This window comes from Temnothorax americanus, unplaced genomic scaffold (genome assembly GCF_048541705.1).
Source record: "Temnothorax americanus isolate GAGA-0224 unplaced genomic scaffold, ASM4854170v1 Scaffold23, whole genome shotgun sequence".
NCBI lineage: Eukaryota > Metazoa > Arthropoda > Insecta > Hymenoptera > Formicidae > Temnothorax > Temnothorax americanus.
In genome coordinates, this window is record NW_027509371.1 from 2,934,140 (window position 1) to 2,957,500 (window position 23,361).

The window sequence follows — 23,361 nt, forward strand, 5'->3', positions numbered from 1 at the left end:
ATTAATTGGATAAATGTGCGATTAGCTAGGTATCCACCGTACGAATTATGTACTCTGCATATGTTTCATCAGAGGTATTTTTAATTAAATAAACCATGTAATTTTTACATGTGCACGAGTTATTCTACACTTTTGCTCGAAGACTCGACACGAACTCTAAGCCCTGCAGCTTTATGGTTGCTTTCAGGGACAGTAAATATATCTGAGAAATCGTAAATAGTTCGGTCTAGAAATATAGTGTTTCTCTTTCATCATATGTTTCTCAACGAAGAAATAAAGTATAAATTTATATATAGAGAAATTAAACTTTTCTTATTCTAATTTAATTTAAATTAACTTTGCTTATACTTTATTTAAATACTCTTATAATACATCTTTTTGATATCGAAAAAAGTTTTTATAATGTTTTTGTACTATAAAAATAGAAAAATAGAAAACATACGTGCGCACACGCGACACATTTATGCATTTTAATTTTGTCCCTTTAAGCAACGTTGTCCTTCTTTTCTTTCTTCTTTTAACATGGCAAAAATATAGGTAAAATCTTGTTCTTCTTTTCACTCTATGTCTTCCTCAACAGATTTGTATTGCAATTTCCATTTATTTATAGGACAACCGTATATCTGCAATTCACATATTAATCATTTACATACAACAACCAGTGTGCTTCATTTATAATAAAATAGGAAAAAATTCTATCAAATATTAAATTTGTTTGAAATTCAATTGACTTTTAGAAAATTACGAATAAAATTAAAAACAATAATTTAATAAAAATAATGAGAACTAAACCTTTAATAAAACTCATATATATATATATATATATATTTTAATAAAGATATATATTAAATATATAAATTATTATATAATCATCTTTGTTATACTATTAAATGTAGTATATATATTTGTGTGCTTACCTCTCCGACAAATGTCAAGGCGGAACGATAGGTGAGCTCATTTTTCGCACGAGATCCCCATGAATACTCGAATTTCGTTGGATCATACTTATCTATCATTTTCTTCTCAAGATATCTCTGATTTACAAACTCCTGTGCGTAAATAAATCTCATTTAAAAATCAATTATGATTTTAAATTATAGTTGACTGTTATATATAATAGCTAGCTTCTTACCACAGTCACCAACTGGTTAACGTCGCCAAAATATTCATGTTGAAAATTATCACAACTTATAATACCCAGATGTCGAAAGAAGTCCCATAGTACTTCTGTGAAAATATTTCAGTTATTTTCCAACATTAATTTATTATAGTTTTTTGTAAAAATTTAATATATAATTTATTTTTGTAACAAATTAATATTGTACAAGATATATATTATGTATTATTGTTATAATATGCAAAATTTAAGAGTAAAAATCACCTTCTTTGCACGATTCGCCATACATAAAAATATGTACAAGTACAAGATACAACAGCACCTGCTTATGGCTATCGCGGAAGGTGAGGTGTGGAAGATGGTTTTCTATTTCGTTCACCATTATGTATTTATTGTTTTCAACTTCTATTAGATTGTATCCAAATACCTATCAAAAAGCAGAGCTTATTTGAAAATTTTAACTTTATAAATACAATTCTATTTTTAAAACGGTTTGCTTTGTGGAACAATCATGCAATTACATAAATAACGATTGTAAAGACAGGTATACCTCAGATAATTGATCGTTCACTTTGTCTATAATCGAACGGAACATTTTGCTATTTCCAGCTAGTACATTTTTAACGATATGCGTTTTCTGTATAGGCTGTTTATTGCGATCTGCGGCAAAGAGATATCTTATTACGCTACTGATTAATTGCGTGTCCTTTTCTGCCTCCATTTCCTGCGAGCTCATATGTGATTCCGTAACGGCTGAAGTTCTAGTACGTCGTTGGGACGATGTGCTAGCTATATCCTGCGAGCTCATATGTGATTCAGTAAGGGCCGAAGTTCTAGTACGTCGTTGGGACGATGTGCTAGCTATATCCTGCGAGCTCATATGTGATTCCGTAAAGGTCGAAGGTCTAGTACGTCGTTTGGACGGTGTGCTAGTTATATCCTGCGAGCTCATAAGTGATTCCGTAAGGGCCGAAGGTCTAGTACGTCGTTGCGACGATGTGCTAGCTATATCCTGCGAGCTCATATGTGATTCCGTAAGGGCCGAAGGTCTAGTACGTTGTTGTGACGATACGCCGGCTCTGCTCGTACCAGGAAGGTCTTGGGAGTCAAAGAAGAGATCTTCACTACTCTCTCTCAGATACCCTCTTTTTCTACCTATAAACACATCAATTTCCATTCGATGTATAGAATTTCAAGTTATGACAATTAATGCTACTCCATTCCAATTTGAAAAATAGAAGGAAGACCTTATCACATATCTATATATATGTAAGACATATTTTAACTTCCTTCTGTCTCTCATCTTAGATTTTAGAGCTTCGTAGCTAGCTTCATAAAGAAAGGGAAATGATACACGTCGAGTACAATATAAATATATTCTTAATTCTTACCCATTTTGGAAATTTAAGCGTCACTTCAGAAATCGGCTTTATCGTGGCACACCTCGCGATGGATCTTTGTTGTCTCTTGTCTGCTTGCCTTCTTAAAAAAATATAAAATAATGGAAGGCGGAGGCGGAAGCGCGAGGCGCGAAATCGTACTACCCAAACGCCATCAAACGTCGTCTTTTATTTTTAGGATGAGTAAGAGCTGCCCTCTGTAAACAACCAAGTTTGTGCGGAAATCAGTCGCTGTGCACTATCGCCCCCTCTCGGTAATGCTGCAAGCAGAATAATGAATAGATCAAATTAATATACCTGCACCATCAATTTACAGTTTTCCTGTTTTAATCAGAAAAATTCGAAAGTAAATACAAATATGCTTAATTAAAAAAATTTTGGCTGTTTCGTAAATATTTTTATCTAGTGTATTATCTAGTGTTTCTGCCGCGTTTCCAAAATAATTTAGATAACTTAAGGCTGAGTTTCCACTGAGCGCGTAACGCGTCGCGTCGTCACAAGTTAACCAATCAAAACATCCCATTTCATTACATTCTTGTGACGGGATCGAAATGGGATGTTTTGATTGGTTCAACTCGGACGACGCGACGCGTGACGCGCTCAGTGGAAACTCAGCCTAATACCCCAGGCGATAAAAGCAAAAATAAGAAACTTCGGAATATCTTCATTTTTCGTTTGAAAGTTTGTAATTTAAAAAAATTAATATTAATTAGTTATGAACATAAAGTGTAAATAAGCGAATCGCAGCTGTATTGAGTGATATACCCGAAAGGCATATAATATATATTGATTATTTATTAAAAATGTAATCTTACATAATATATTTTTTGCGATATATTAATAAGTTCAATTACTGTATACACCGTACGTGCAATATTAAAATTTAATTGCGTATTTTCGATTGAATCAACTGTACGCTCTTTTATTAACTATCTATTTAATTCACGTAGTGTCACGTGATATACCGGATCGAAATTGCCGCGCCGTGCCGCGCCGCTCTTTACGTGAAATTGACCGCGCGGGAGACGAACATAGAGATATATAAGAATAGAATGCGCGAGTCATATGATGCTAGCACGTAAGAGGCTATAGGATATATATAGGAATAGAAAAAGAATGCTGCATATATATTCTGTCTTTGTCTACGCGTGCATGCGAAACAAAGACAGAAGGTGCCCATGCGCAGCTTTCTCTTTTTCAGCTCGCTCGCGCACTCTATTCTTATATCTCTATGGAGACGAAGCGTCTCCGCCATAGGCGCCATATTGATCACCTCTCACCTCCCTCCTTCCATTCCATTTTAATGCAGAACGCCGCGCGGAACGGATCGTCGGATCGACGGATCAGCTCCGGCCGGAATGACCGGCTTCGCGACTCGTTCAATTGGTAACAGTACAGCGTTTATTAACTTCGTATTCGTTATTTACAGCAGCACCTATCGTGTAGTATACATTAGCGTTCGGGTATATATCGGGTATAATTTGTAAAAATACGTATTTCGCGATACTTGTTGCGTTCGGTCGAAGGCGCGTCGCACGGGCAGCGACGCGAAAGTGACGATCGTATTTTCCAACGTTGCGAATATCGCGGGTACCTGACAAAAATGTTAATACGCGCCTAGAATACAAAATGATAACAAAAAGGCGAGCGTGTAATATTTCCTCCTCGCAAAAAGCATAATATCGTGAAGTTGTTGCGAGCGGAACGCGTAGTGAGGTCGCGATGTCTTCAATTGGCAAGTACAATATACTTACGCATTAACTTTACATTTAACATCTGTTGGAATATCTATGGCCTAATTTACACCGACCGTTCGGTTGGTACGCGTACCACACAAGTATACTACATCCGTATCAAATCCCTATTAAATCTTGGGTTATATCGGTGTAAACCAAGATTTGATACGGATCTAATACGAATTTAGTACTTGGTATACGCGTACCAAACAATCGGTGTAAACTAGACCTATCGCGAAGATCGTATAGATTCGGATATTGAAAATTCGTTCGAACGCGTATTTTGAAAGCCTTGTTCCGCGGCCAAAGATTTATCGCGCGGATCAATTAGCGATGCCGCGTCTTTCTTGGGGCACGCGAAGTTAATCACGCGAGAAACTTTTTACCGCTATCTTAGACACATAAATATCGTGATATTTTCATTTTAGCGCACAATATACCTGTGCTTTTATATGTCGAGCATGTATTTCCTTATTACATTGTTCATGGTATTATTAAGTTATTTGCAACAACATATAAAAAAAATATATATGTATATATATATATACATATATTAATTTGAAATTAAATATCTTTATTAACAGTAAAATTTTAATACAAATAATAATAATAATTGTATTTAAAAAAATTCCTTTGTTCCACGACGAATAATTTATAAGATCTCACATTACATTATTTTATTTTATTCGTTATAAACCTAGTTTGTCCATTGATTACAATTTGATTAAAGTTGCTGAAATAAATGAAAAAAAGAATAAAAAAGAAAGTTGCATTAAGAATAAAATAGTGACATTTTAAAATTATGAAGCGTTTCTACAGATTCCTTTTTTACAAAAAGAATTAGTACAAGATATATATATATATATATATATATATATATATATATATGTAAAATAAAAATAAAAACTATTCTCTTACAGAGAGAAAAGGATATTAAATGAGTTTATAAGCATGTGTTTCTTTTATATTTATAAATACTTTTCGAACATGTGTGTGTGTGTGTAATTCTTATATAGAATTTCTTAAATGGGTTTTCATTAAATACCTATTAAAATAATTATACATTTTTAAAAAAGGTTCAACACAAGATAAATTTTTATAAAATTTCAGATTATTTTTTTTCCTAATTATTATTTTTACATCATCAAAATAAAACGACTAATTTTATGCAAGTAAGCAATAATGCTCACCACGAAGTTGCTCCAATAGGGCCCGATATTTTTCCTATAAAGCTTCCTCAGCCTCCTCGCGGGTTTTTCTATCTGAACCTTTTTTTTACTCACATCATACACAACAGAGGAGTCATATACGACATTAATCTGTAACATACAAAAATATTTAAATAAAAATAATGACTAAAATAAATATGGATTTCTTGTTTTTTATAAAAAAGATAATGCTTATATTTTATAAAGGTGCGTGTCCACCTGCGAGTAAGAACTCTTCGAGAGCAAAAAGAGAGAAAGAGAAAGAGACTCTCGAGAGTATCTCTCTCTCTCTCTTTCTTTTTGCTCTCGAGAGTTCTTACTCTCAGGTGGAGACGCACCATTACGCATATTCAAAAAAATATTTATAGACATACAATATAGCTTGCTTGCATTAATTTATGAAATACTTAATTTTGGGCGAATATTTGGGGGAACAGATTTCAAAGAAACACATGCCTATAAAATAAAAATGGAAGAATAACTTTTACAAGTATCATTTTATTCATAATTTCAACAAATTTTTAATACAAGAATAACATCTTAATAAAAATGCTTCTTTATTTAGATATCAACTTGCATAAAATTTGATGAGAAAAAAAAATCTGATATAATAATCCTGATATAATTTAATTATGATATCAAGATTATATCAGCGATTTTATAAATTTTAATTAATATTTAGAAATATTTTATATATACATATATTGTTATTATTAATTATATCATAAATAATTTATTAAATATTTATAAAAACTTTTTTTAAAATATAATCTAAAATATTTTATTTATTAGACATTGTGTATATATTTATTAAACATGCAATACATTATTACATTGTGATCTGAAAGCGATATGCTGCGCAAATGAATAATTATTTCCATCACTAACAATTAATATAATAAAATAGATTATATATAAAATGCTCACTTCGCGATCTGTTACATCTGGCCGCTTCCTTGGCTTCGGCTCTTCTTTTCTTTCCGCATTGCTATTTTTTCATGGCACTCATATTTGTTTTCTAAAACAAACAAAATATTGATTACAATTAAACGTGATTACGCGTGTGATTAACTTCGAGAGTATCGTACAAAAAGCCTCGCGGTTATAATATTCTAGTGATTACTTGTAATCACTAGAATATAATGACCGCGCGGCTTTACCACACCTTGTACAATACTCTCGAAGTTAATCACACGCGACGCGTAGAGGAGACCGGGGCTAAGCCGACAACGGGGCAAACTTGACACTAGGCTTTTTGCCAATTTAAATCTATCGTAGAAACTTGCCTTTCCTCCTGTAAATGCGTCTTTATGTGTCAGTATTATCAACAGAATTTGGTAACATTCTGAGTTATAGTGTAATTTTTAACGCGACATAAGCGTTTTTGATAGTAAAAAGTAATTTTTCTGATCTCTCGAAAATGTCTACTCTTTCATCGAGCTTTACTCTTGCGAATCTACCGGTAAGTGATTTTGATGGGAAATTCGATGCTTTATACGAATCCGATAATAATTTTTGCATATTTTCAAAATTTTTATATTATATTTTTGGAGTAACAAAAGTAAAAAACGACGTGCGGGGCAAAGTCGACAGGGGCTAAGTCGACACGCTGTTTTATTGGTTCCCAATAAACGATGCTTGTAATGCAGTATATGGCCCATGACAAATGTGTGCGCACGTGTAATCGCGAATTTACTTGCATAAATTGTTTTTCAGACATGAGTTTAGATGAAAATAATTGAATGTTCAACAATTTTTGTTCTCATTATTTCCAATGATTGTTTTACTTAATTCCAAATTTTTGTACTTTCTAAATACACGATAAACAAATGTATATTTAGTTTCAGACGATAAAAAATAAGTTCCAGATCAAATTGTGTCGATCAGGCAAAGTGTCGAGTTTACTCCGGCATTTTTTAATTTGAAAATTTGTCTTTGCATTACTTTTTCTTTCTTGGCGGCAAAACAAAGCGACGTACAGCAAAACTTCCTGAATCAATTTTGCACCTGAAGAAACACTCTTTAAATATATACCATTGAAAAAATTTGCCTAAAAATTTTAATTAAATATTAAAAATGCCTTTGAAAAAAATAGTGTCCGCTTAGCCCCGGTCTCCCCTACTTTATCCGCTTTCTATAACCCTTTCATCTATAGCATTATTCTCGCGTACTTGTATCCCTATCTAATTCACAGTAGAGTACCGACTTAAACATACGCGTAATCTTATCTTTTACAGGCTATTTCGCTTTTATCGAAGAACGAAGCAACTAAACACAATCGCCGCCGATTGCAATGTATAAACAGTTCGTTGCGTCGCATTTTCGGGAGTGCCGCTCGAAATCGTTACATTTTCGAATATGACAATTGAAATAAAAAAGGAGGAGGCCTGAGAGAGGCATCGGGCACCAGTGGAACAACTTTGCGGTAAATATTATTTTTTATTTGTAAAATATTGTATTTTATTTTAAGAGTAATTTTTTTCCTGTTTATTCTCGAGTCGTTTATTTCACCATGATTTAGAAATAATAGTTAGAAGAAAAAGAGTAATTTAATATTTTATTAAAATTGATCCTTGTAAAAATCTTTTTCGGAAAATATATAATTATTTAAATAAATATCTAATTAAATAATAAATAAAATGTTTAATGCTCATAAAAATTATCTTTTAAAACATTAGGGGTTCTTTGAACACTGTTTTAATATAAATTTTATATTTGTTTATTACAGAATCAACGTAGCTACGTGGCAGATATAATTCCGCTGTTGCGCATCGGGGTTGGTGAGTGATGAATTCCCTTTTTTTTTTATTGAGGTAACGAATGGCAATTTATCAAACATATAGGATATATATATATATATATATATATATATAATACCATTATATATAATAATATGTAATATATCTGGATGCATGTGTGCAATATGATAACAATATAAAGATGTTGCTTATAAGTATAAAAACTATAAAGCATTCCATACATTCGTTGCCTCAAAATGGATAAGTTAGAAACAGATTAGGATAAGTTAATCCTGGATGCCTTTTTATTATTGTATATATTTTGCGTCCATTCATTTAGTTATTAATTTAGTGTGCATACGCAGACATGAGAATGTATTCGTATCCACATATGTACAAAGGCCGAATTTTTTGGAAAATTGGGAATATCATGAGTATGAGGACATAATGGAATATTATTTATTAATAATTATATTAATTAGGAATATTATTTGGTTAATATTAGAATGATGTATATCATTTATGAAATATTGTTTATTATGCATATATATTTCATATTTTTTGCAAATATATAAAAATTAAAAAATCAGAGGATAAAGGGACAAATAGAAGTTAGACAAGTAAAATGTTTTCAATTTACTGTTATTACTTAAATTTACTCATAATGTTTATATTTTATAACCAGAAAAGAAAGCAAAGAAAAAGAATAAAGTATTTGTATATGTTTATACTATATACATATATAATGAAAAAAGGAAATAAAAAATTATAATTAAATAAAAAATTAGCAAAAAATAATTTGAATAAATAATATAATATTATCATAATTTTGACAAATGATTGTGACAGTATAATAAATATTGTATTAGGTCCACCCACCCTTTTCCAAATATTCATTCAGGATTAAACTTTATATAAGTGACTTTAGCCTAACTGTTATAGCTTATTCATACGTAGTGATTTATATAACTGGATTTTGTAGCAGTTATATGACATAAAGTAGTTATATATGACGTGAGATCTAATATATATTTTGTTATAAAATAGATTTTTTTTCTAATAATTATTTTAGAATTAATCAGTTTTACATCGCTTAAAAATGATTTTGAAATAATATAAACAAAAAGTAATTTTAATAATTTGCGAAATATAAAAATATTTTTATCACTTCTAATTATGTGGAAAATTTATTATCCCTTTCGGATCTTACGTCATTCTCCTGAATTTCTCATCTCTGCATGCTTTTGAGGTGAGATTCTGTAACGAATCGTTCGAATCGATGAAAATACGCATATGGGCCTTAGATTATATTGAATGGCGCGTCTAGCAATTTTTATATTCACTTATTTTTGAATTAAATTTTTATTGTTTATATCGTAAAGTTTTATATTAAAAGTTCAATATAAATTTAATAATCGTGATCAAAACGCTGGCTGTCGACATAGAGATTTTTTTCAATTTCAGATTTGTTTTGAATTTGACCTCCTATTTTAATTACTAAATGTATATTTCAATTGTTACGAATAAACGCGCATAAAAAAAAAACAAAATTAATTCATAAGTTAATGAAGTTACTATTGTTATTATTAATTGTTAATTTTGTACTTAATCGATTTAATTAATGTGGCCTCTTCGTGACGCGTTCGTGTTTCGTGCATCATATAAAAGCGTAAAATTGTACGCTTATTGCCGGCGATAATTAGCCGGTAGCAAAAAGAGTATTTTTGGCTATATGAAGTCAGAATACGGCCAGATACTACAAAAGCTGGCCAGAAGAAAGAAGATGAAGAGGATCTTACAAGGTAGGTTGGTGTACAACACCAATCAAAATATGCAAAATATAGGTAAATATGTAAGCCTATAAGATTTTATTGTATACGTGCGATTGCACGTAATCAAAGACGGGAAGATGCCGTCTCGAATTAAAAATCTTTATCCCGCGTAAATTAAATTTCTAATAAAACTTCTAAATGGTCTCGCGTAAATTAAACTTCTAATAAAACTTCTAAATGTTCCCAATTTCAAACCAAATTCACGTACCTACTCTTTTCTGATTTCGGGTAATCGCGGTCGTAACTATTAAGGTATACTAGACAGAGATATGAATAGGTAGGAATACGGGTAAAAATTAGAGTAGAGAGGTATATAAGGAAAACGAATAAGCAAGGGTACGGATAGGTATAAGGATATGTAGGTGATTTTCGATAATAGAAAAGGAAACTTAATATTTTAATTAATATTATAATTGTAAGAAAATTAGGTAGGAATAAGTAAGCTTACGGGTATAGGTAGGAATAAAGCGGGAGGGTGTGATTCAACAATGAACAAAAATTTTGCCAATAATTAATTAACGAGAAAGACTCTATTTTATAATCGACAACGATTGGCTATCAGTGTCGTGACAATTCGACCATTGGTCGAATTAATTGTCAAGACGTTTCGACTATGGGTTTTGGTCATTATAAATTGATGTAATTTGAAGCTTATATATAAGAGCATCGTAATTTAAATAATTAAATTTATTGCAAAAAATATTATCTCAGCCAGGGTAATATTTTTCGCACACGGAGAGAATTTTTTGTTATTACCCTTAAATTTACTACAAACTTGGGACAACTTGGCAATCAAGGAATTTTTAAATTATACAAAAGACATTTTACAAACAACGTGATAAAAATTACCAAGCAGATTGGTAAATTTTGAAAAATTATTGAAATTTCCTAGATATATTTTAGTAAAATTAATCAAACATATTTTATATTTTAATGTAATAGATATTAATATCTTTTATTATGGTAGATATTAATCATAATAGCTCGCATAAAATTCTTGGTGGTACATGTTGTCCCACAACTGCCATGATTTCAGGGTAAATACGAGAAAACTCTCTCCATGCAATGAATTTAATTATTTAAATTACGATGCTTATATATAAGCTTCCAATTACATCAATTTATAATGACCAAAACCCATGGTCGAAACGTCTTGACAATTAATTCGACTAAAATCAATGGTCGAATTGTCACGACACTGATAGCCAATCGTCAATTATAAAATAGTTTTTCTCAAAAATTAATTTTCTTTATAATTTTAAGAAATTTAAATTTATTTGTGTAAAAATGTAATAATATATAACGCTAAGAATTATGTATAAAATGATATATACTGTCGCGAAAAGTGTCAATTGTATCTATATAATTGTATATATATGTATATTATAATATAATTAAATTGTACATATCTAATGTGTGTGAACTGGATTATACGAAAATGATACATTTTATTCAGTTATTGTGGCTCAAACTGAAGCTTTGTCTGTACTTTCACGCAACACTATTTGCTGCAAAAATATTTTTTTCTATGATTGATGATGATTGGTTATTTGATTTTTGTAAAATATAATTTTGCATTTTCACTATTTTGTTTAAAAAAAAATGAGGGCTTTTTTTATAATTTAATAAACAATGCAATAATTTTTTGTTTTTACATTTAAAACTGTTTTTGCATTTTTTATTATCTTTTTCCAAAAATTATAGTTCCTCTCTGAATTACTAATATTCTGGTTTATTCACATTGGGAGCTATTGGGAAAATAAAATCTATAATACACGTTATGTGTATTATATATTTTATTTTCCCAATAGCTCCTAATGGGAATAAACAAACGCAGGGTGTGTGTGACGTGATAAAACAAGCGAATAGTTTTCGAAAACTATACAACTGAAAGTCGCGTACTGCTTGAATTTAATTAAATATGTCAAACGTGTGCCATATACGCATTATGATACATACGTTAAATGACATTATATTATTAATTAACCATAAAAATCGTGAAATATGAGCGACTTTGAAGGAGGAACAAGACAATTATTGACCATTCCGCCGGATTTCGTGCCCTACATAGAAAAACACAGATTATATGAATTCTTTTATGTAATTGAATTACGTCATCTTACTCCACTCAAATATTCCATTGAGATTAATAATTATGTTACATATATAAGTGTGTTGCATTTTGTGTGTATTTTACATTACATTAGAATATTATATCATTATTATATCACATTATATTATTTAATGCATTGCATTATATCATAAAAAATTTATAGGAATTGGTGACGCAATTACTGATCCAGCAGCCAGAAGACCCAATAATATTTACAAAACAATGCGTCCAACATATTGTACGAAAGCGAGATATTCCCAGAGTTATCCTTATAGCTCCTCCGAGTTTCGGTATTTCGTTAGCATGGTCAACAATAATATAATTAATTGCATATATTATAAGATATATTCTTATAAGGAACTACCTCAATTACATTCGTATATTTAGCAATAATCATATTTATAAAATGCAATAAACCAATCACTTTTATTTTAAGAAGATCTCTAATATATGTGTACCTACATATTATTTTCAAAATTAATGTAAAGAAATTTTTTCTTTGTTGGCATAGATAAAATAACTCTTGCGAAAGTTCTACAAAAAGAAACTGGTATTTGTCCTGTCACTCTAGAGGATCTTTATACTTTATCTTCTACTGAAGTATGCTGTTACCAGTGTATCTACTTCTCCTACAATGCCTTAGGAAGTTGTATGGATTCCTCTTTTTTAATGTCATATCAAATGTTTGTTATAATATATTTAGAACACGTGTCGTTGCTATGATGCTAATGAGATCGCGATAAGGCTAAAGAGAATGTTAATGTCGGGAATACTTCATGAATCTGGATGGGCATTAGTCGGTAATTTACGTACATTTATTATTCCGTTTTTTGATTATTCATTATGTTAAATAAAGGTTGATTTTGGATTATTTTGAAAAGCTGCACTGTCTCATTGGGACAGCTATTATAAATCCTACTATAAGAAAAGTGCAACTAAAAAATGTAACTAAATTTCTTTCTTTATTTTTCTCGTAAATACATAATTTGCTGTACATACAGATATACCGAGGAGTAAAAAGGATGCACGTACAATGCAACGTGTCGGCATAATACCAACACACGTGATACAGATTATACCACCGTGTGCAGAAGATGAGATTCAAGAAAAAAGTATACTTACTGGATGGACAGTATTATTAATCTTGCCATTTCTTTCAAATCCATTCAGATTTATCTCCATTTTTACAAAACTCGTTCTCTCTGTAACCATAAATCATAACATTCTTTAGATTAATGATATTATTAATATTTTATTTTTTACATTAAAATTGTATTAATATATTTATAAAATATAAAACATACAAAGATATCGAACAAAAGTCAAATTACCAGAATTGTTTCGAATGTTGAAAGAATTGCAAATGTTAAATATTAATCTTTACATCTTTTATGTAAAATTTTGACTGCTTCTAACTTATCCTATTATAAATCTTATTTATTTTCAGAAGATGCAAGCCAATACGATTATAAGAAGACTCTTCAAGGTCTACGTGAAGCTTATGCTAATCTTTTAATTGTTAGTTGTCGATCTTTGGCTTTGTAATATTTATTTATAATATTATTACTAAATTAATATAGCATTTATTAATATATTATTAACATATTAATAATATGTTAATATTATACATAATATTTTAACAAAATAAACTTTTATTTTGCAGTTATTTTATAAACTACCCGAAAGTGGTAATTAATTAATTCTATATTAAATGCCATTAATTTTGTTATGAGATTATTAAAAAATTTCACTTTAGGAAGTTGAAGCTGGTACTAAGACAATTCACGAACTGGGCAAAGATTGCGCGACATTAATAAAAGTTAGAAGAAAACATTATGGAGTTCCATCGCTTTTTCGTATCGCTCTCATAGGTCCTCAAGGATCAGGTCGTCGTTCTTTGGCAAAACATATATCTGAGAGATTTAATCTTGTTTATGGTAATGTGTGTTTATATGTATGTGTACAGATATTTCCCGTTTTTTTAAAGTTTGCTTTACACATTGCTTTGCTTTTACAAAAAACTTACATTTATAAATTTTCGCTAATTGAAAGGAATCCAAAGAAGATTTTCGCTCTTACAAAAGAAGTCCCATATAAATTAATCTGCTTATTCACTTTACATCATTTTGCTTACGAAAAGTTTCATATACAGGAACGCTTTACTTTCGGATAGCGGGGAAAAAACCTGTATATACTTATATATATATATATATATATATATATATATATATATATATATATTTATTTATGCATATATATAATATTTTTGCGTTTCTAGTAACTTGTTAATATTTATTCTACAGAGATGTTAGATATAATTTAACATTTTAGTAGACAGATTTGTTTCTAACGATAATATTTTGAACAGAAATACGTTATATATTTTTGCAGTTGACTTTGATATTATTTTGGAACAAGCATGCTTGCGAGAGACGGCTTTAGGCGAAATGCTGCGATTATGCGAGCACAAATGTAAAGAGAAAGTAAAGTTAGAAGCGCGAGTACAAATTATCGAGGTGTGATAATAGCTTGCTGAGAAATATACAATTAATTTGTCACGGTCACTGGCATCGTCATTATTTCCAGCAATATGTACTCGAGGATGACTGTCTCAAGAGAGGATGGATTTTGACAGGTTACCCTAAAACTGTGGAGGAGTTTAAACTCTTGGATATGATATCTACGCCACCCAATAGGTAAATCTCATAAGTAGCTACAATTCCACAGAAATCCCATAATACTATCATAATTACGATTTTCGAAATTACATTAAGAGTAATTGTCCTAAAAATGGACGTACAAATGTGCGGAGAAAGTTTTTTGAATCGTCAATGCGACATTATTACTAAAAGCGAGCATGATTTCACATCGTGCGAGTCTTCGGCGACGGATCCAGATTCTAAATTAGATGTTTATTTCAATGATTACAAAGACATCATCGAACAAGATGTAACTATACCACATTACCTAACAAAATATTCTCGCTCAAGATATTTATATAAATATAATACTTTGTTTTATTCTCTGATGTAAATTGTATTTATATGTCGATTTATAATTACTTTTTATTTTACACATATACACGCGCGTTTTTGAAGCATTATGTTTTTTTAAAAGGGAAAGTTTTACAACTTTTAAATTTTTAATTGAAATTATTTCGCTGTTTTATTTGCTAAATGTAGCTTCGGGAGTACGAAGAAAATATAGATGCCATAATGCGATACGCGGGGAAAACTGCGTCCGTAATAGACGCGACGGGTGAGAAAAAGTGCGTGAGGGAAAGACTGGAGGCCTGTCTGATGCGACCAGCACCGTCCGCGAAACCCAGGCTTCCCCAACCACCTCCTATGATCGATCCAATGAGCATAGAATTCGATCCCGATGACGAACCTGACCCGAGCATTTTCGATGACATACGCGCACCAGAGCCTAAATATTCATTTATTTGACTCTCCAAATCATTCTTGTGTAAAAAAAAGAACAAACGTAAATAACGAATAACATTTCAGTTTGTAACGTGTAAAACACTCAGTTCTTCAACCATTAAGTATAATTTTTATTAATTTTTCTCTCTCTATACATATATAGATTCGCTGTAATAGAACTTGGAGAAATGTCCCATTTCTCTTCACACTGAGACCTTATTTAGAATTAAATATTCCATATCTTTTTTACTGTTTTCTAAACTGCATTTTAATTATTTTATCTCAAAATGTTGAAGATTTGATGAAAGTCCGAGTTGAAGATCTGTAAGCTATCTTTATAACCCTAATTCTAATCGACGGATAATATTATGTGTATAAGATATCTATGGCCGGTATTCATAGTCAGATCTTATTTCAAGTCCGTCTCAAGTAATATCTTCAGATATGCTAATACGGCTCTGTGATTGGTTAATAACATCTTAAAATTGTACTTAAGACGGTCTTAAATATAAGAACTAAATATGAATCTCTTTACGACAAAGGTAGGAAATCGGACGCGCTCCTGGAAAATCCTGCGACCTTGGCACGCGAAGCATCCCATCTTCGCGACGTCATGACGCGTAATCGCGCATAAACGATTATGACGATGGTTATGACGATGTAACATTACGTAACAATGGGAGCGGTGACGTAACACAATCTAGGTTTCGGCATCAACAATAGGGGCGGATAAAATTTCTTCTGAATAAAATAAAAACTTAAGTTCTAAGAGATTGAATATTTTCATATATTAATCATTTAATTAAATCTCGTAAAGATTACATTAAAATAAAATAAAAATTTATGTCAAAAATTTAATCAATTTTTTTTTTAATCCCGTTAATATTGGTTTTATTAATTTTCCAACATTACAGAATCAAAGTTTTGAATATTTAGAACGATAGTTTTTTAGACTAAAAAGTGCTGAGACGAAAATTCAATATATAAGACAGTTTACGTCATTATTAAATTCGAAAAGAAATTATTAAAAGGTGTAGCATTTTTTCTGATTAAAAACAGATTCACGAGCAGATAGTTTACTATAATTTTTTGGCACAAGCAAATAAGGTGACAGTGATGTGTAAGATAGTGCGTCAGCTTTTTCGGGCAAAGTTCGAGCTATCTCATCCCTAAGTGAAAGTCAAAAACCATCTTTTACATTCACCCTTTTACCACATCGAAGTATGTTGTCTCTAATTTTATCTGACAAATTTATTTATACATTAGGTTTTCTTATTTACAACAAATATTTTTATCATTTCTTTTCTAAAAGGAGCTCAATTCACTCAATATTGATTTAAAAATTAAATTATGATAAATTAAACAATATTACAATGTTATAATTTATTCTAAATCATCACAGAAGCCAAAATTTGATTTATAATTTTATTTAAAACCAAATATTACTGCAAATTTAGATATTAAAAGTTATTTTATAATTATTTATCCGAGTTTTTTATGTAAAATAAGATTATTATATTTTTTGGATTTAATAAAGATTATAAGTTGTTATACGACATACTTTTTATTTCACGTGTCAAATGCATACGCGCATACGTTACATAATAACGACGGAGAAAATTATTGTCGAGATAAAGGGAGCGTAGCGTATAATCGTATTTAGGAAGTTCAAAAGCGCCGAAGCGAGACAGATGCGAGTCAAATTAAAGCCGCAGCGGCACCCACGCTAATGCCCGTAATTGCCTCAAACGCGAAGCATATTTCCGGATCAAGGATGCATGGAGGCGGACAGGTCGCTTACGCGTCTACACCCCGCACGAGAAACTGCTCGCGAGGGATGCGATCCTGATAGAATCGCCCTCCTGTCGCCAGGATACCTGTTTGCGTTATACCGGTTTCAACACGATGGGATGATTTTGGTACACCTTTCCTATTAGGGAATCACGAGTCATGCAAATCGCGGAAAGAAGATTTAACTGTTTAATTTAGGCTTTCTTGAAGTTATTAAATATGATAGGAACAAATATATTGCAAATATTGAATCATATACTATCGGGATTTTATGTTACTTTTTTAATAATAATCAATACATTAAGATAATATACCATAAATTAATTGCGAGAAAATCTTAATTAATTATATACTAAAAGCGTTTGTTATTACCGTAAATATATTTCCGATAAAAATATTTCCATTCCTATATAATAATAAATACATGTATACCTGCGAGTATACACGTGTGTTTGGAAGAAAAGTTAATATGTTCAAATTCGACAGAGCTCGAAGATGTGTGCTTCGTTCTTTTCAAAATAAAATGTCCTGCGGGTAACAAAATAAACACTAAAACGAATGGAAATGTTAAAGCTGATAATGACAGTATTTAACAATGAGTAAACGATATTTTCCCTTAAAAGTCGAACGTAACGTAGCTATATATGCACACGTGTGTGTGCGAGAATAAAATATGTAGATAAAATTGCGCTACCTTCAAATGACAAAAACGTGACTGTGCTATTCTTATTTTAGAACTCCCTTCACAAGTGCTTCACTTTTTATGAGAGAAAAATGACTGTTAAACTCTTACCGGAAAATCGATATAGTGTAAAGGTATACCTCTCATTAAGAAATTTGTCAAATTGCGAGTGTTATGATCTCACGGTATTACGTGTATCGTTCCTACGTTAAACGAAATTACATAATGCGCTAAAATTTATGCCAGAAGAGGGAAGTTCATAGAATGTCTGATCGATCACAATAGGCAAAAGAGGGGATAAGCGTACTCTCGTCGATTGCTTTGACAATCATTCGTGTCTCGGACTTATCGTTAGCTAAGCGATGATCCGTATAGAGACTCAATATTTAACAGGTCTCAATAGAATCTTACTACTCGCTATTGGCTTGTGGCCATATCAACAATCCAGACTCACTCGATTTCAATTTAATCTTCTCTTTACTATTTTGATGACGAGTATTATATTTCAGGTAAGAAGCAACGTAACACACAATAACATTATTGTACAATGAATTAATACATAACAATCTTTCACTAACAAATAATTTATATCACTCTATATTATCTAGTATAATTATTTATATTATAATTATATATATTTATGTAATTTATAAATAAATATAATTACAGTTGACAACATTTATAACAACATTAAAATATACTTCAGATCTCGTCGTTGCAGTTCTCTCTTCTGTATCTTCTTTAACTGTTTTTATAATAATATATCTCGCATATCGTGTTAATATCGAAACTGTAAGTTCATTAGTGGTAACTGTAAAACTTTTATATTAAAAAATATATCCAAGAAAAAAAGTGTTATATATACAAAGGTGGTATATAAGTTACTGAAATAACAGGTAAAAGAGTTGTTGATACAACTTCAGCATGTATGTAACGAATTAAGAGATAAAAACGAAATTGTTATTATAGAAAAATATGGCTATATTGCGAAATGTTATACGGTTGCACTTACGGGTAAGATAATATTTTTACATATAATTATGTCTTCCTATTTAACATATAATTTATCAAAATTTTAGTCAAAGAACAGAATAATAAATTTCTTTCGCCAGTATATAGAATAACAATTAAAGTAATTTAAATCGACCTGACTGGCCATATATATAACGTCTTTCCGATATGAACATTGAAAAACCGTGAGCCAACTTGGTTTGTCGGATTCACACAGCACTTTTTTCAGATCAATATCGAATTGGCACGACACCCGCACGGTATACGAGAGGTTCCAGGTTCAAACCCTGGCTGGGGTAATATTTTTCGCAATAAAATTAAAAACTATTTAACTTAGAAATTACATCAACTGACCAAAACCATGGTCAAAATTAATAATGTCTCGATATTGATCTGAAAAAAGTGCTGTGTGAATCCGACAAACCAAGTTGGCTCAGAGTTTTTCAATGTTCATATCGGAAAGACGTTATATATATTGCCAGTCAGGTCGATTTAAATTACTTTAGTCAAAGAAATCGACTATGATAGATTACCATAAATTCTTTATATATCTTTGCATATACTGTAGTATAACCATTTGAATTTATTGTTTGTATACGTACATAATTTTGATGTATTTATGTGATAATTATACATATATGTATAGTAATAAACGTGTCTCTATGTCTACATTCAATAAAATTATGAATAGTTATATCAATTGCGCAATAAATATTGATGAAAGTTAAAAAATATTAATATTTTGTAACTCATGTAGGCATGCTATATGTAAAATAATTTGAAAGTTCTACGTTATACAATAGAAATTCAAACATCAAATTATTTTCTAATATTTTTTAGTGGCTGGTATCTGCTGCGAATCTCTTAATTTTATTCAATTTTGGACTTTGTCTGATGATGATCTATCAACGAATGCAACTCGATTACATTGCATGCAATTTGTAACGGAATATTTTGTTGATCAGGAAAAATATTTCTTTTTAATTCTACTACATATCAATATAGCATTAAGTATAGGTGGAACTGCGATGATAGCAACAGGAACAATGTCTATTGCATTTTTTAAATTTTTCTGTGGAATGTTTAAAATATCCAGGTATAAAATAAACCTGAAATAGTCACAAAAATTTAAGTTGTGAATGAAACTGAACAAATATGAAAGAGTATGCGAAAACAAAGAATTACGTTATTAAAAAACTAGATTATTTACAGTTATCGTATTGAACGCGCAGTGAAAATCAACATTCTGCAAAATATTACGTTGAAAAACAAAACTTTAAGATCCGAGGACTTAATTAGCGCTGTAGATATTCATCGGCAAGCCATACAGTTAGTATCCATATAATGATATATGCGTGTTATATATGCAGTAACAAATTCTTATTTTTGAAGATTATCTAAACAAATCATGTCCAAATTTGAAATAATGTTCTTCTGTTTAGCACATGTGTTTGTAATTGCATTGTGTTTCAACTTTGTTCAAGTAAGTTTTGGATTTTATTCTTATATTTATTTTTAAACAGGCATTAGATATTTTATTACATATATACTTAAAAAATTATTGACTTTTATTAAAACTCGCGTATCGTAAAATGACAGTTAAAGGATAATTAAGATACAAAAAATTGATTGCAGTCGTGAGATTTGTATTTCAGATTTTTCAGATTGTGTTGACCAAACAAGCTGCTACAAAAATTATACTGCCTATGCTATGTGCATCTATTAATATCTTATATTTGTTTATATCAAATTATCTTGGGCAAAATTTGACAGATTACAATAATTACGTATTTGATACTGTGTAAGGAGCCTTTTTTCGAAATATAATTACAAGAAAGTCTATTTTACAAAATTCTGTATCAAAAGTAAATAAGTACTAAACGTTATAAATATTATAACAATTAAAATAATGAAAATTGTTTGTAAACCTTCCTGCTTTTCGCTCAAATTATCAATTCTCGTCTTTATAATATTTTCATAGATACAGAGTAGAATGGTACGTAACTCCTTTACACATCCAGAGAATCATACTCTTTTTGTTGCTAAAAGGCGCCAAAAATTATACTTTGAAAATCGGATTGTTTACTCCATCTTTAAAGTGCTTTGCCACGGTAAGATTCAAATTATGTATTAGTGCTTTTTTTTAGTATATAAGTTAGCATATTAAAAATAAATATAGCAATAATAATCTTTTTGATCGCAGTTGGTGAAAGCATCGGTATCTTACTTTACTGTTGTATTATCTACGCAGTGACGAGACAAAAATAAATTAAGTAAACCCATGAGACAGATATATTTAAAAAAGATAAAACAGCATTTTTTATATTAAAAAAAATAGAAAATTCTGTTTTTAATTATATAATTTAGCTTGAAGTTTTGTTAATTGACACGAAAATCGAAAATATTTAATATTTTAATAATCTAACACATTAGAGACGTCAAATTTCTGCAAACGCATTAGGATTAGATATTGTACGTATTGTGCATCAAATATAAATAAGTGATTTAGTTATTTTATGTGTAAAATCAATTCAAATATATTCAACAGATTTTTTCTGTAGGTATAGAAATTAACACGAATAGGACATTACCTTTGATAAGTAATTAGTTATTGCTAATACGTTTTGATATGTTTATGTAAATAATAAGGTTCAAATATTTTAGTATTAAGTAAATATATATATTAAAAAAGTTAAAGATAAAAGAAAGGAGAATATATCTTAGTATAAAATAATATTATTACGACACTTTGATAATAATATATCTAATACCTACTCAACTGTGTGCGTGTGTCAATCATACGCTGTTTATCAATTAAAAATATTTATAATTATAATAATATTATGTGTGACATATACAGATATTATTATTGATCTAATCACCGTGTTTAAAAATGACAAGAATTGTATTAATTAAGATCGGTACTGAAGAAGTCAAGATTGGAAGATATTCAATTCAAAGACGAAACGTATATATCTTGCGAGAGCGCATACGAGAATGAAGTCATTGCAGCGAAAAAGGGGATATGCGCTTGCGTGACTTTTGTCCTCTCTAAACTTTTTTTTTTTTTTTTTATTAAAAGAAGAATTTCGCTGAAGTTGATGTCGGATGTAAAATTGCGCTACTTATACAAATGACAAAAATGCGACTATGCTATTCTTATTTTAGAATTTCTTTCACAAGTGCTTCACTTTTTATGAGAGAAAAATGACTGTTAAATTTCTCTTCGCGTAAAATCGATATCGTGCAAAGGTATACCTCTCATTAAGAAATTTGTCAAATTGCGAGTGTTATGATCTCACGGTATTATGTATCGTTCCTACGTTAAACGAAATTACATAATGCGTTAAAATTTATGCCAGAAGAGAAACCTTCATAGAATGTCTGATCGATCACAATAGGCAAAGGAGGGGATAAGCGTACTCTCGTCGATTGCTTTGACAATCATTCGTGTCTCGGACTTATCGTTAGCTAAGCGATGATCCGTATAGAGACTCAATATTTACTAGGTCTCAATAGAATCTTACTACTCGCTATTGGATTGTGGCCATATCAACAATCCAGACTCACTCGATTTCAATTTAATCTTCTCTTTACTATTTTGATGACGAGTATTATATTTCAGGTAAGAAGCAACGTAACACACAATAACATTATTGTACGATGAATTAATACATAACAATCTTTCACTAACAAATAATTTATATATATGTCACTCTATGTTATCTAGTATAATTATTTATAATTATATATATTTATGTAATTTATAAATAAATATAATTACAGTTGACAACATTTATAACAACATTAAAATATACTTCAGATCTCGTCGTTGCAGTTCTCTCTTCTGTATCTTCTTTAACTGTTTTTATAATAATATATCTCGCATATCGTGTTAATATCGAAACTGTAAGTTCATTAGTGGTAACTGTAAAACTTTTATATTAAAAAATATATCCAAGAAAAAAAGTGTTATATATACAAAGGTGGTATATAAGTTACTGAAATAACAGGTAAAAGAGTTGTTGATACAACTTCAGCATGTATGTAACGAATTAAGAGATAAAAACGAAATTGTTATTATAGAAAAATATGGCTATATTGCGAAATGTTATACGGTTGCACTTACGGGTAAGATAATATTTTTACATATAATTATGTCTTCCTATTTAACATATAATTTATCAAAATTTTAGTCAAAGAAATCGACTATGATAGATTACCATAAATTCTTTATATATCTTTGCATATACTGTAGTATAACCATTTGAATTTATTGTTTGTATACGTACATAATTTTGATGTATT

General features: G+C 30.2%; 4 protein-coding genes and 1 long non-coding RNA gene across 7 annotated transcripts in view; 4 read left to right on the forward strand and 1 right to left on the reverse strand.

Moving 5' to 3' along the window:
• Nucleotides 1–75: 75 nt before the first annotated feature.
• On the reverse strand, nt 76–13,346 carry LOC143898475 (non-structural maintenance of chromosomes element 3 homolog). The gene is made up of 8 exons (XM_077407987.1): nt 13,267–13,346; nt 6,389–6,479; nt 2,509–2,777; nt 1,668–2,272; nt 1,382–1,544; nt 1,133–1,227; nt 918–1,049; nt 76–623 (listed from the first exon to the last, which is right to left on the reverse strand). Exons 3-8 carry the CDS (start codon nt 2,510–2,512, stop codon nt 558–560), a joined length of 1,065 nt encoding a protein of 354 aa, XP_077264113.1. The 5' UTR covers nt 2,513–2,777; nt 6,389–6,479; nt 13,267–13,346; the 3' UTR covers nt 76–557.
• On the forward strand, nt 3,597–8,634 carry LOC143898481 (uncharacterized). The gene is made up of 3 exons (XR_013257225.1): nt 3,597–3,903; nt 7,699–7,886; nt 8,190–8,634. It is a non-coding gene; the product is annotated as an uncharacterized LOC143898481 (long non-coding RNA).
• Nucleotides 9,932–15,599, forward strand: LOC143898316 (adenylate kinase 8). Its single transcript, XM_077407692.1, has 11 exons — nt 9,932–10,051; nt 12,308–12,434; nt 12,656–12,744; nt 12,848–12,944; nt 13,146–13,256; nt 13,592–13,662; nt 13,901–14,081; nt 14,536–14,660; nt 14,731–14,840; nt 14,919–15,093; nt 15,327–15,599. Exons 1-11 carry the CDS (start codon nt 9,932–9,934, stop codon nt 15,591–15,593), a joined length of 1,473 nt encoding a protein of 490 aa, XP_077263818.1. The 3' UTR covers nt 15,594–15,599.
• A 2,803-nt stretch (nt 15,600–18,402) lies between these two features.
• LOC143898470 (uncharacterized) lies at nt 18,403–21,585 on the forward strand. Of its 2 annotated transcripts, none has more exons than XM_077407982.1 (9): nt 18,403–18,551; nt 18,712–18,834; nt 18,939–19,056; nt 19,894–20,149; nt 20,266–20,382; nt 20,446–20,536; nt 20,709–20,854; nt 21,035–21,164; nt 21,257–21,585. In XM_077407982.1, the coding sequence occupies exons 1-9, from the start codon at nt 18,405–18,407 to the stop codon at nt 21,305–21,307; spliced, it is 1,179 nt and encodes a 392-aa protein (XP_077264108.1). In that variant the 5' UTR covers nt 18,403–18,404; the 3' UTR covers nt 21,308–21,585. The 2 variants fall into 2 exon arrangements, with proteins under 2 accessions (XP_077264108.1, XP_077264109.1); XM_077407983.1 differs by having other exon boundaries at nt 20,718–20,854.
• A 138-nt stretch (nt 21,586–21,723) lies between these two features.
• Nucleotides 21,724–23,361, forward strand: part of LOC143898469 (uncharacterized) — a 4,660-nt gene continuing 3,022 nt past the window's right edge. Inside the window, exons 1-3 of one of the 2 annotated variants that reach the window (XM_077407981.1) lie at nt 21,724–22,678; nt 22,840–22,962; nt 23,067–23,184. In XM_077407981.1, the coding sequence (XP_077264107.1) occupies nt 22,532–22,678; nt 22,840–22,962; nt 23,067–23,184 (388 nt within the window). In that variant the 5' untranslated portion in view covers nt 21,724–22,531. The remainder of the gene's footprint in view (nt 22,679–22,839; nt 22,963–23,066; nt 23,185–23,361) is intronic. The other variant, XM_077407980.1, reaches the window with a different exon arrangement.